The sequence below is a fragment of the Sminthopsis crassicaudata genome, chromosome 6, assembly GCF_048593235.1.
Source record: "Sminthopsis crassicaudata isolate SCR6 chromosome 6, ASM4859323v1, whole genome shotgun sequence".
Taxonomy (NCBI): Eukaryota; Metazoa; Chordata; class Mammalia; order Dasyuromorphia; family Dasyuridae; genus Sminthopsis; species Sminthopsis crassicaudata.
The window spans coordinates 152,875,202-152,887,548 of NC_133622.1; the positions used below are offsets into that span (position 1 = coordinate 152,875,202).

Below are 12,347 nucleotides of genomic sequence, written 5' to 3' on the forward strand. Positions count from 1 at the left end.
TTCTTTTCTCTATTTCTTGTTTCCATGTTTTAACTCTTGGTCTCCTATTCAAAAGATTATTTTCTTGCTTCCCAATATCTACTTGGTAGATACCAGGTACACTGTACACTAAAATGCAAGTCACTAACAGTTTTCTCCAGGACATCTCCTCTAATCCCTTTCCCATTTGTTTTAATCTCTTCTTGGTATTTTGTACATGGCCTATTGCTAATTAGATTTTAAGCTTAAAAACCAGCAGTCTGTTGTTTGTTCTTTGCATCCTCAAGGACTTAACACCTACTTTATACATATCATACTAGATTTTAAGTGGGCAGCTAGGTGGTGCAACCTGAGGCCTGAAGTCAGGAAGACTCATCTTTCTGAATTTCAATCTGATCTCAGACACTAGCTGTGTGACTCTAGGAAAGTAACTTTGTTTAACTCAGTTTGTCATGTATAAAATTAGCATGAGAAGGGAACAACAAACTACTCCACTATCTTTGTCAAACAAACTTCAAATAGGGCCATAAAGAATCAGACAACTCAACAACCACACAAGATTTCAAAAGTTCCATATCTAGCACTTCTATATCTGACACAATGAGAAAAGCAAATATCTCTCTCTGTCCTATGATTGTGGAAACCAGCTTAGCTGCTCAAGTTTATAACTGTCCTTTACTTTTTGCTGAGCACAGGGTATACAGTTTCTTTTCTCTCTCACTTCTTTTCCCACAAATTGTACTCTGTTCTAAAAAATAAAAATACAGTTGTTAAAACTACCTGAGTGACCCTTAGGTAATTCTTAAATTGGTGGTTTGTTTTCAGTTTTTATTCCTTGATAGCATTTTTAAATAGAAGCCAGATGGAAAAATTTGAACAGTATAGTCATCTTGACCTCTCCAGTAAGTCTGTTTGTTTGAATTTTTGGAACATCAATCTCTTAAGAACTGAGAATCACTTGCTAATACTAGAAGGATGGGAATTTAAGATATAATAAAAGCCCAAATAGCATCAACTAAATCAATGCCCTTGATATTTTTGAAATCAACAGAAAGAAAACAGAAATAATGCTGTGAAAATTTTAATTTCAAAATACATTTTTTGTTACATTTACTTTTAATTTTTTGATATTCTTTGCATTTACATTACTATATAATCATTGCGTATACATTTTCTTGCCTCTACTTAAGTCAATCTAATCAGTTCATAGAGATATTTCTTATTTGGTGGACATCTATTTACTTTTTTCTAATTACTAAAGATTAGAAAAAAGTACTGCTAAAATATTTCAGAGTATTTAGGATTTTTTTTCACACCAGTAACATCTTTGGGGAATAAACCCAGTAATAGAGTCTCTGGAAATTTTAATAACTTTTTTTGCAGAATTCCAAACTAAAGTGAAAAAATGTGTCTAATTATATATAGAAAACCATTACATGAAATTTAGAACATAAAATAATTTATGCCATTAAATAACCATGGGTTTGGAGAACAGATTTTAACCTATCTTCAAAACAACAAGAAACTTTAATTCCAGGTAAATAAGGATACGTTTAATTTTTTTTTTTTAATTGCCCTTTCAATTTGGAACTACGCTCAAAAAGTTATCAAACTGTGCATACCCTTGATTCAACAGTGTTTTAACTGGGCTTATATCCCAAAGAGAGCTTAAAGAAGGTAGAGGGACTCACATGTGCAAAAATGTTAGCCCTTTTTGTGATGACTAGAAACTGGAAATCAAGTGGATACCCATTAGTTGGGGAATGCCTGAATAAGGTATGGTATATGAATGTCATGGAATATTATTGTTCTGTAAGAAATGACCAGCAGGATGATTTCAGAGAAGCTTGGAGAAACTTACAGGAACTGAAGCTGAGTGAAATGAGCAGAACCAGGAGACCATTGTACACAGCAAGAAGATTATATAATGATCAGTTCTGATGGACATGGCTCTCTTAAAGAGATGATTCAGACCAGTTCCAATAATCTTGTGATAACAAGACCCCGAGAGAGGACTGTGGGAACTGAGTGTGGTTCACAACATAGAATTTTCACTCTTTTTGTTGTTGTTTGTTTCTATTTTATTTTCTTTTTCATTTTTTTCCCCAGGTTGATTTTTTTTGTGCAAAGATAATTATGTATTCATATTTTGGATTTAACATATATTTCTACTATGTTTAACATATATTGGACTACTTGCCATCTTGGGGAGAAAGTGGAAATTGGAACACAAGGTTTTGCAAGGATTAATGTAGAAGAATTATCTATGCATGTTTTGAAAAATAAAAAGCTTTAATAAAAAAAAATTGCTCTTTTATAGTAGAAGAGAAGAAATAAGGGGGGAGGGGAGAATTTACAAAACCCAACTATGTACACATTCAAAAAGACAGAAAGAGATTTTTCTCTCAGACTTGGATTATAACAGTTTAAGCATATAAAAGGCAAACAAATGCTTCCTTCCAACTTCACCAGAAGTCAGCCTTTATCCCTATCACTCCCACTCTCTTCTCTTCTCAAAGAACACCTCATCCCTATAATATAAAAATTTAGCTTTTCAGTAAGGGATTCTGGAGTTGGGAGAGGCAGGGAATGCTTCTTGTTTTTTCTTTAATTTCTTCAGGTCAGTCTGACATCATTTTGTCTTTTAAACATGAACCACATATAAACAGTCCCTTCTACTATCACTTTTCCCTTTAAAAATGTATGTATATACACACAGACCTTTTTACCATAGAAATAAATAATTATTTGAATATATGTATCTATCAGTGTGTGTGTGTATGTACACATACAGGACTAACTGCTTTAGGGAAGACTGGAATCATTAATTACAATGACCAAATCATACTCTTATCCAGAACCCAGCATATTAATGCCAATCTCTTTATCAAATTACCAGATTACACCCTCCCCCATTTCCCCAAAAACCCCTCTCTCATCAAAAAGAGAAACCATCCTTCTTAGATTCCAATTCTCCCACATAGAGATTACTCCCTAGATTCTCTCTATCAGTCAAATTCTTCTGTTCAACTGCCAATTCAGTAAGGACAAACACAAAGTTGATAAGTAAGTGCTATCTCTGCTGGCCTTGACAAAGAGAACTAGGGATAATGTTTAGATGCGTTACATTATTTTTTAGTTGTTTTTATTAAAGCTTTTTCAAAACATATGCATGGATAATTTTTGAACATTAACCCTTGCAAAACTTTGTGTGCCAATTTTCCCTCCCTTAGATAGCAAGTAGTCCAATACATGTTAAACATTGTAGAAATGTTAAAGCTAATATATGCATACATATTTATACAATTATCTTGCTGTACAAGAAAAAAAAAATCAAATCAAAATGGAAAAAAAATAGAAATAAACAACAACAAAGAGTGAAAATGCTATGTTGTAGTCCACACTCAGTCCACACTCTGGGTGTAGATGGCTCTCTTCATCACTGCATAATTGGAATTGATTTGAATCACCTCATTGATGAAGAGAGCCATGTCCGTCAAAATTGATCACCATGTAGTCTTGTTGTTGCAGTGTATAATGATCTCCTGGTTCTGCTCATTTCACTTAGTATCAGTTCATGTAAGTCTTTCCAGGGCCCTCTTGAAATCCTCCTGCTGGTCATTTCTTACAGAACAATAATATTCCATAACATTCATGTACCATCACTTATTCAGCCATTCTCAAACTGATGGGCATCCACTTAGTTTCCAGTTTCTCATCACTACACAAATAACTGCTACAAATATTTTTTGCACACGTGGGTCCCTTTCTCTTCTTTATGATCTCTTTGGGATACAGGCCCAGGAGAAACACTAATGCAGTTATATTATTAAAAGTAATATAGATAAGAAAAAAAATCAAGCCCAAGGATGCAAATTAAAACAAAAATCCTTGCAGGGCACTTCAACTGGTAGCGAATATATCTGTGCCAATAAAATATGAGATGTTTACAAAATACCATGGAAGAGGAAAAGTAGTCAAATGATATGTGATTTTGTTGATGTTCCTTCCAACAATACAAATGAGAGCCCATTGTTTCTGTCCACCATTCCTAACACTAGTCCCTGTATTATTATGAGTTCTCCACAGAGGGTCCACTCCCAAAAGTCTAATCTTCTGAGGATAATGTTAACAGGAATGTTAAAAGTGATACCTACTGGTTACTACTTTCTCTTGATCAACTCATTTTCTTTTCAAAGATACATTTCCCTGATGATATAATTAACTTTTTTCTATATCAAAGTTACTTAATTATTATATGTAGCTGTTGGGTCATAATTACTTATAGGTTACTCTATTTAAAAATGGGGAAAAAATAAAAACAAAAACCTATGGCGATGCATATCAATTTTCTAGTATTTTTTTTATTTTTACTTTGACTTTAAGAATGCAATATTTAATGAAGTTGCAGTACATAAATGTAATAAGTTATAAAACAATGGGGAATATAATGAAAGTAGAGGAGAGTGGAAAAGCATGTTAACTAAGGCAAAATGGAGTAACTAGAAAACAAAAAAAGTCATGATAAATGACTAAATGTAAATGGGAAGTACCACCTAAAGCAATCAAAACTGAATACTGTGAAATCAATTTTTTTGGGAGGCAATCAGGATTCAGTAACTTGCCCAGGACCCTTAAAGTGTCTGACATCATATGTGAACTCAAGTTCTGACTATAGGGACAGTTCTTTAAATACTGCACCACCTAGCTGCCGGTCATTGATAGTACTTATCTCTCAGAATGTGAGAGAATAGTAAGAGAATTTTTTAGAGCATTTAGCACAATGCCTGGCACATGTTGTTTTCTTTAGTAATTTCTGACTCTTCATAGTTTCATCTGAGGTTTTCTTGGCAAAGATACTTAGTGTGGTTTTCAATTTCCTTCTACAGCTCATTTTGTAACGAGTAAACTGACAGCTAATAAATATCTGAGGCTAGATTTGAAATCAGGAAGATGAGTCTTTCTGACTCTAGACCTGATATTCTATCCCACTATGCCACTTAGTTGCCTATATTGTGAAATTATAAAAATAACATGTTTGATCCTAAGAAAGAGAGGTGAGAAAACATCACCTCAAACTCAATGGTCTTTTGCAGAAGTCCACAGACATGAAACACTGCTCATAACATCAGATTTTTTCCCCCAACATATTGATTTTGCTTAATAAATTTTTTTCTTCTTCCTTTTACAAAAAAAAAGAAAAGTGGGGGGGATGGACGGGGGATGACATTGTACAAGGCAGAAAATACAAAAAGTATTAATGTAAATCTCTTTTCAAAATATACTAAATGTGGTAAAATTACAATGACCAAGTTTAGATCCAAAAAAGAGAAATGAGAAAATACTCCCTTCTCCTTTCCTTTACTGAAGATGTAGGAAACTACTAATATTGAATGTGTAATATCTAACTTTTTTTTTTTTTTTTTTTTGCCGAGGCAATTGGGGTTAAGTGTTAACTAGGAAGTGTTAGGTGTCTGAGGCCAGATTTGAACCCGGGTCCTCCTGACTTCAAGGCTGGTGCTCTATCCACTGAGCCACCTAGCTGCCCAAAATGTCTAACTTAAAATACACTGGTTCGTTTTATTTTAATTGTTTCCCCCCCCCCCTTTTTTTTTGTCTAAAAAGATAGTTCTATAAGAAGAGGAAGAAAGGAAGGATCCATTGAGAAATATAGTTGATTTAACTGTCATTTTCATTCACAAAATTATTGTTTTAATGATTGGTTCTCTCATTTGAGAATTCTTTTATTTTTCTATTTGAGTCTCCATCTTTTGTTTATACACCCTGATTACAATGACCAATTCACTGTTTTTAAGGATATGTTGTCTATTTCTGCCCTTTTTACATCTGCTTGTTCTGTATTCTAATACAGTGAGAAACAGAGATGGACTCTTATCTGAGCACCCTAAAACCTGAAAGCCTATGGTGAAATGATATTCTAAAGTCACAATAAAAGAAAGAATCAGGGCAACACCTGGATCTTACAAGAAGCCTAATAGAATCAACAACATCTGCTTGTGAATTGTTGGGATCACAGACAGGAACAAATCTAATGCCATATTCAGGACTATGAAAAGAGAAGGAGTCATGGTAAAATCTAAGTGAAACTACCAAGAACAGCTAAACCTTAGGAATTCCTGGAGAAGTGGAGCCTATCTTAACCATTGTGCCCAGGCTCTGGCCAGCATCATCTAAGAGTAGGGGAAAGAAAGGATCTGAGAAGCTGGGAGATATCTCCCTCTTTAATCTATCTTGCACTCAGCTGTCAAAGCAAATCACAGTTCTGACAGTCACCAGATTCTCTAGCCATTCTGAAATCAAATTATAAATCTTCTCTTTGACATTCAAAGGCCTTTCCTACATGTGCAGTATTTTTACATTTACCTTTACTCCAACTTCCCACTTACTCTTTGATCCAATAAAACTAGTCTCTTTCTATTTCTTCAAACAAGTCACTTTACTTCCTAATTGTTTCCTCTAGCTGTGTCCCATGTCTCCAATGCCCTCTCTTCTTACATCTCTAATTCTTGGCTTCTCCAGCTTCCTTCAAGTGCCCACTCAAATCCTAATCGTCTAGAAGAAGCCCTTCACAAGCTGGTGCATTCTCCCAATTGAATTTATTTACAATTTGGCTTACATGCAGCTTGCTTGAATATAGTGGTTTGCATGCTCTCTCCCTCAGATGGTGAGCTCCTTGGGAAAAGAGACTTTTTCCCTTTCTTTGGAAACTCCAAGACTCTTAATAAATCCTTATAAGTTCACTTACTACAAATATAAGGGTCCAAAGAACCCTAGAAAAATAGGTGCAAAATCTGGTCAATTAAAGGGACCACAAGATGAGAAAGGGCTAACATTCAAATGGAAGGATGAGACTGGAGCCAACCTTCAGGGTTCTAATGTCTAGAGTTTGCAGAAACAGATAAATAAAACAGGAGAACTATTTTTTTGGTTGTTGTAGTTTTGATGATATTAAGGGAAAAAAAAGAAAAAACGGAATGGTATACAAGAAAGCAAGAGAAAACAGAAGAAGCTTACTGCATTAAAAAAGATGAAGACTATAAAGAGGAAAGAGAAGTAAAATGGGCATTATATGTACCTCAGTGCCATGTGAATCTCATAAAGGAGATTAGAACGCTCATAAATACACACATGAGTTATTGAAGTAGACTGCAGATATACATTATACTCAGTAAAGAAATGGAAGGAAAGAATGGGTGCCACTCTTTTACTCTTTTAAAGTAAAACTGGTATAATTTCTTGTAAGCAAAAAACAAAACAAAACAAAAAAATAAAAACAAAACATCTTCAACTCTGGAAAGTGTAACATGAAGTAAGAATTAAAAGAAAAGAAAAATTAAAGTAATAGACTAAATAACATTCTTTTCCCTCAAAAATAATTCTTTCACAACATTCTAAAAAGGAACAGAATAGTTTTCTTTAGCTCTATAGATCATCTTTGACTCACAATTGAATCATACAGTACCTTATATTTATGACTAATTTTCAAATGAGACCAATTCCTAACTAACAGATGTTTTTGGCTAGATAAGACATAACAGAAATAATAACTGAAAAGTGGCAATATAAGATTCTGGATAGTATGTGGGAATCAAAATTCTTCTCGGCCATTTAATTGCTATTTGAAGTTGAACTTAATCTCTTAATATCTCTGGACCTCAGTTTCCTCTTCTGGAAAATTAACAAACTAGATTAGATTACTCTGTGATACTGAGTTGTTTGTATTTATTCCAAATTTTCTGAAGGCTTTCCTATAAAAAATAAAAAACAAAACTTTTCTCTCAAAGGCTTCTGTCCTACTGTTCTTCTTCTTTTATATCCCAGACCTCATAGACACTCTCCTCTATTCTTCAGGCTCCTAAGCTCAAAACCAATGTGCAAAATTATTTTCTGCCATTAGTGATTCACCTTAAACCTGTGTTCCCTACTCTGACAAGAGCTGCCATGACAGCATATCAGAAACAATCTTGTTGCCTTAAGCTCTGAATGACCCCTTCTGTCCACAAAGCACAAAGGAGCCAGGGAATTCTACTTACCTCCATGGACTCTGGAGGCATTTTCAACTTAGAGAGTTTGGCTTTAGCAGTCCCTTTAAAATCGGGCACTTTCTCATAGGAATGTCCATCATAATCCTCAGGCAGTGGTTTCAGTTCAGGTGACTCACTTGGCGCCTGATCCTGACCATCCATGGGCCGGACATATGCTGTAGGCTTTTGCTGCATGGCTGTGGTTTTTGAGGGGAGAGAGGGAGGGGGAAATGTTTGAGGAGGAGGTTGGGCAGTTGTTATCCCTAAGCTAGTAACTAGAGCCAAACTGTATGGCAGAGTCTTTTCCTCTTTAGACTCAAGTCCTAGGTGCATGGGAGATTTAGCTTGGGCATAGCCCTTACTAGTATCCTTGCTGCTTGCCAGAATTCTGGACCCAGCTGGTTGGTTGGAATGTCGAGATACCAATGTTGGAACTGAGGAAGACAATGCAGATGACAAGAAAGAACCTTCCACTTCTAGGGATGAGTCTGAAGTGTCAAGACAAGGAATTCCGTCAGGCCGATGCTCATCTTTCTTGTTCTGACTCCTATGATGGCGTTCCTGAATACTGTAGTGTTTTCCTTGGTGCTGAATGTTGGACATACCATCATTTTTGACATGTAAGCTAAAGGCTGGTTCCATTCTTGATTGAGTTGTTTTTGGACAGTGAGAAGGAATATAAAAAGAAGACCCAGAGGCAGTAGTATTGATAACTTGGTGATGGGCACTATTGAAGAATGGTAACTGTGTGACACTACTAGTCTTCTCAGGATAGAATAAACACCTAGATTTTCCTTGAGGGATTAAAGGGATGCTACTTTCTTCAGGGACACCAAAAAGATTCTGGTTTTTGGTACTGATCAGCTCCTTGACTTCTTCATAATTACCCAATGTATTCTGAATCCTACTGGACAACTCATCTCCTTTGCTAGTCTGAAAAAAAATTGAATAGAAAAGTATCATGATTAAAAACTCTTTGGCCCATAAGTCTCACTAAAAACTCATAACAGCACTTTTTGTGATAGCAAAGAACTGGAATAAAAAGGAAGTATGTGTTGACTGGGACATGGCTAAAAAAGCTGTAGTACATGAATGTAATGGAAATGTATTGCTCAGTTATAGAAACAATGGGTTTAAAGAATATAGAAATGTGTGGAGAAATTTCACTAAAAGAAGAAAGTAGAAGAAAGTAGACAAAAACACAACATTGAGAGATCAACCAAAAAACCCTGCATATTATGGGAAGGGACAAGTACTTCTTTGCAGAGATAGGGGGTTCCTATACATGACATATACTATCAAATTTAACTGATCTGTTGTTTACTTTTGCTGAATTATCTCCACTCCAATATTTTTAAATTTTTTTTTTTTTAAATAAAGAGAAATTATATTACCTCCCAAGCCAAAGATATCAGGGAATGACCACTCCCAGCTCCATAACTTCTGAACTTCAGTCACATGGTATGCATGTTTTTTCCTAATTCTTTAATCAATATCCTGTTACAATTTAGTTTTTGGTTTTTTTTCCCCCTAATTCAACAATTATGAACTCTGTACAAATTCTCTGCACTAAATTCTCTCTCACCACATGGCTTGACAAACATTTATACCCTTGTACATGGAAAGTACCTTGTAGGGCTCTCCAAAGAGGGGTGCATTCACAGGGAAGGCCTTTTTCTCTTGGTGAACTTCCTGGTTGCGTCTCTCCTTCTCTCTAATTCGAAGTAAGTTTCTATCTTCATTATATAAGCTGCTCAGGTGCCACAAAGGAACACAGAAGGGAAATTATATCAGTGCCTAAGTGTTTAAAAGCAGAGTAGATACAGATACAAAATCTAACACTCTACTTCTAAAGGTTTATATTTTTGGAGACCAAATCAAGTAGACAAACCACTGGATAAAATGCTGTCCCAAGGAACAGCAGAAAGAAACATCTGGGTTCACTTCTGAGTAGGTTTAAACCTATATAGTCAAGAATTGGCTCAAAACTGAAATATCTTCTGAAGAATAGTTGGAAATGAAATATATTTACATGATTTTTCTCTATAGTGTTCATCTATGAAATTAGGAGTATGGCATAAATACTTGAAGAAGTTAGTAAGAAATCAAACTTTTGAGAGCAAATTGTTCTACTATCAAATTTTACATCAATAATAGATGTTGCAGAACCATATAATTCAACTCATCTTATTGACTGATTTGTTTATTTTCTCCCCTGGGAATCAGGATTAAGCGACTTACCCAGGGTTATACAGTAGTAGCAAGTGTTAAGTAACTGAGGGCAGATTTGAACTCAAGTCCTCCTGACTGTGGAGCTGCTGCTCTATACACTGTACCACCTACCATTCTATTCAACTCATCTTAACAAGCTGAAAGGAAAGTCTCAGAAAGATTAACTCATACTGCCAGAGAGAAATATGTTTTCCTGGATTTCATGTTAAAAATTTTCCCTTAAAAATAAAAATAAGAAAGCAAAACAAAAACTACATTGATGGTAGGATCAATATGTAGTAAAAATGTGATATGATGTACATTACCTGGAGGGGGGAAAAAGTCACTTAAGAAAATTGTATTTTTCATACTGTTAAGTTCGTCACCACCTTTCTCTTTACCCAGGTTTGCAACCCTGATATAACTATGGATTTCCTCATTTTCCCTCACTCCATGGAGTTCGGCAGTTAGAAAACCTAGTCATTTCTACTTCATTGCTTTTTTCCCCAACTATACTATGACTACCCTCATTCAAGTCCTCATTACCCCTAATGTAGGCTATTATAATTATAATAACCTTCTCATTGTTCTCTTGGCATTAACCAAGAAAAGATTTCCAAAAGCATTACTAACCTTGTATCACTTGCTCCCATCTACAATTCCATCCTGACACTGTTGCCTCTAAAGAGATCTTCCTAAAATACAGCTTTGATCTGCATGCTGAGTGACTATATCAAATAGTTGCTATTTTTATAATTTACAATTACAAATCTGTATTGAATTATCTTCCCCCCTGAATTTAATTTAAGGGGTATATAATACTATGATTCTAAACTGATTTCAAAAGAAACAAGTTAAAATTGCTTCAAATTTTATGCAGGTACCTTAACCAGTAATAATAAAATGGAAAAAATACATTCTGAGGCTTCTAGATGAACAGAAGATATGAGCAACATTAAACAATGGAAATCTTTCTTTGTTAATTAGTACTGGTTGATATCCATCTCATTCCCTCATCATGTTCTAGAGGTGACACTCTCTTTCTCTCCCAAGAATAAGTCCATGGAACAAAAACACTGGCAGGCTGCACCTTGTTATGAAGACTTTGAGAATGGTCCCATTAACAAACTGAGTCGATTTTCTAAGGCCCAACATAGTTCATTATGGAGATAGGCATCCTTACGAGGCAGGTTACCAGATGGTAACCTATGCAACAAACAAAATTTTTAAATTTTTAAATGGCACTTAGGCATATGCCAAATTTAAGCAACGAAAGTAATTCAATAATAGAAAATGGGCAGAGGATATTAAAATTCACAATTTTTTTTCAGACCATCAAGAAATGTCATTATGACTATTGGCCTCTTAAATATAATGTTGTCCAGTGACAAAACTTGTGGACATACTGCTAAAGTAGTTTAATCATATCATGGTTGACTTTTTGGATATAAAGGAAAACAGACCATAACACAATGCTTGGTACCTCACAGGCACTTTATAAATGCCAGTGACTGACCAGAAAAAAGGAAGTTATACCTAAATGGAAGGATGATTTTCAGGCACTCTTTGGAAGGCAAGGAAAGTTGTTGATGAAATTGGTTTCATCATATGCCCAGAAGTCATAAAAAACATTATTTCATGGAATATTTAGTCATTACATCCTGAAGCACAAATGATAAGTATTTTGTGGGAAAGGGGAGAGGAAGAACAAAAGACCACCATAAAATGGCAATGTACCAATATACCTTAGGGGAAAAATGAATTAATTTATTTCTCGCTATGTGCAAAATATTATAAGTTGTAGAGATATAAACAGAAAGATAAGACAGTTCCTTTTCTCACAGAGTTCACATTCTAATTGACAGACAATATATGGAAGATTTTAGCTGAAAGTCAGATGTAAAAGACCCCAAATCCTTGGGGTATAACACCAAAGCTGATGATAATGTCTATTCTTTAATGTCATTTCCACTGATAAAATGCTGAATTATTTGACAGCCCCAAAAACTTTGGTGCCAAGCACTTTTTGGGTCTTCAGAAGATCTGACTGCAGCACTTGCAGGAGCAGTTGTCAGAATGCATTTCCACAGAGACTGCAAAGTAATGGTAATC

The 12,347-nt window shown here is 35.0% G+C and overlaps 1 protein-coding gene across 4 annotated transcripts in view; it reads right to left on the reverse strand.

The window, feature by feature from the left end:
• The window catches only part of AFF1 (ALF transcription elongation factor 1), a 177,339-nt gene that overhangs the window by 70,220 nt on the left and 94,772 nt on the right, over positions 1 to 12,347 (reverse strand). For 2 of the 4 annotated variants that reach the window (XM_074274922.1, XM_074274923.1), the window contains 2 exons: positions 9,654 to 9,774; positions 8,034 to 8,957 (listed from right to left, as the gene is read on the reverse strand). The exons of the other annotated variants lie outside the window; for them this stretch is intronic. In XM_074274922.1, coding sequence (XP_074131023.1) covers positions 8,034 to 8,957; positions 9,654 to 9,774 — 1,045 coding nt within the window. The remainder of the gene's footprint in view (positions 1 to 8,033; positions 8,958 to 9,653; positions 9,775 to 12,347) is intronic. 4 annotated transcript variants of the gene reach the window in all.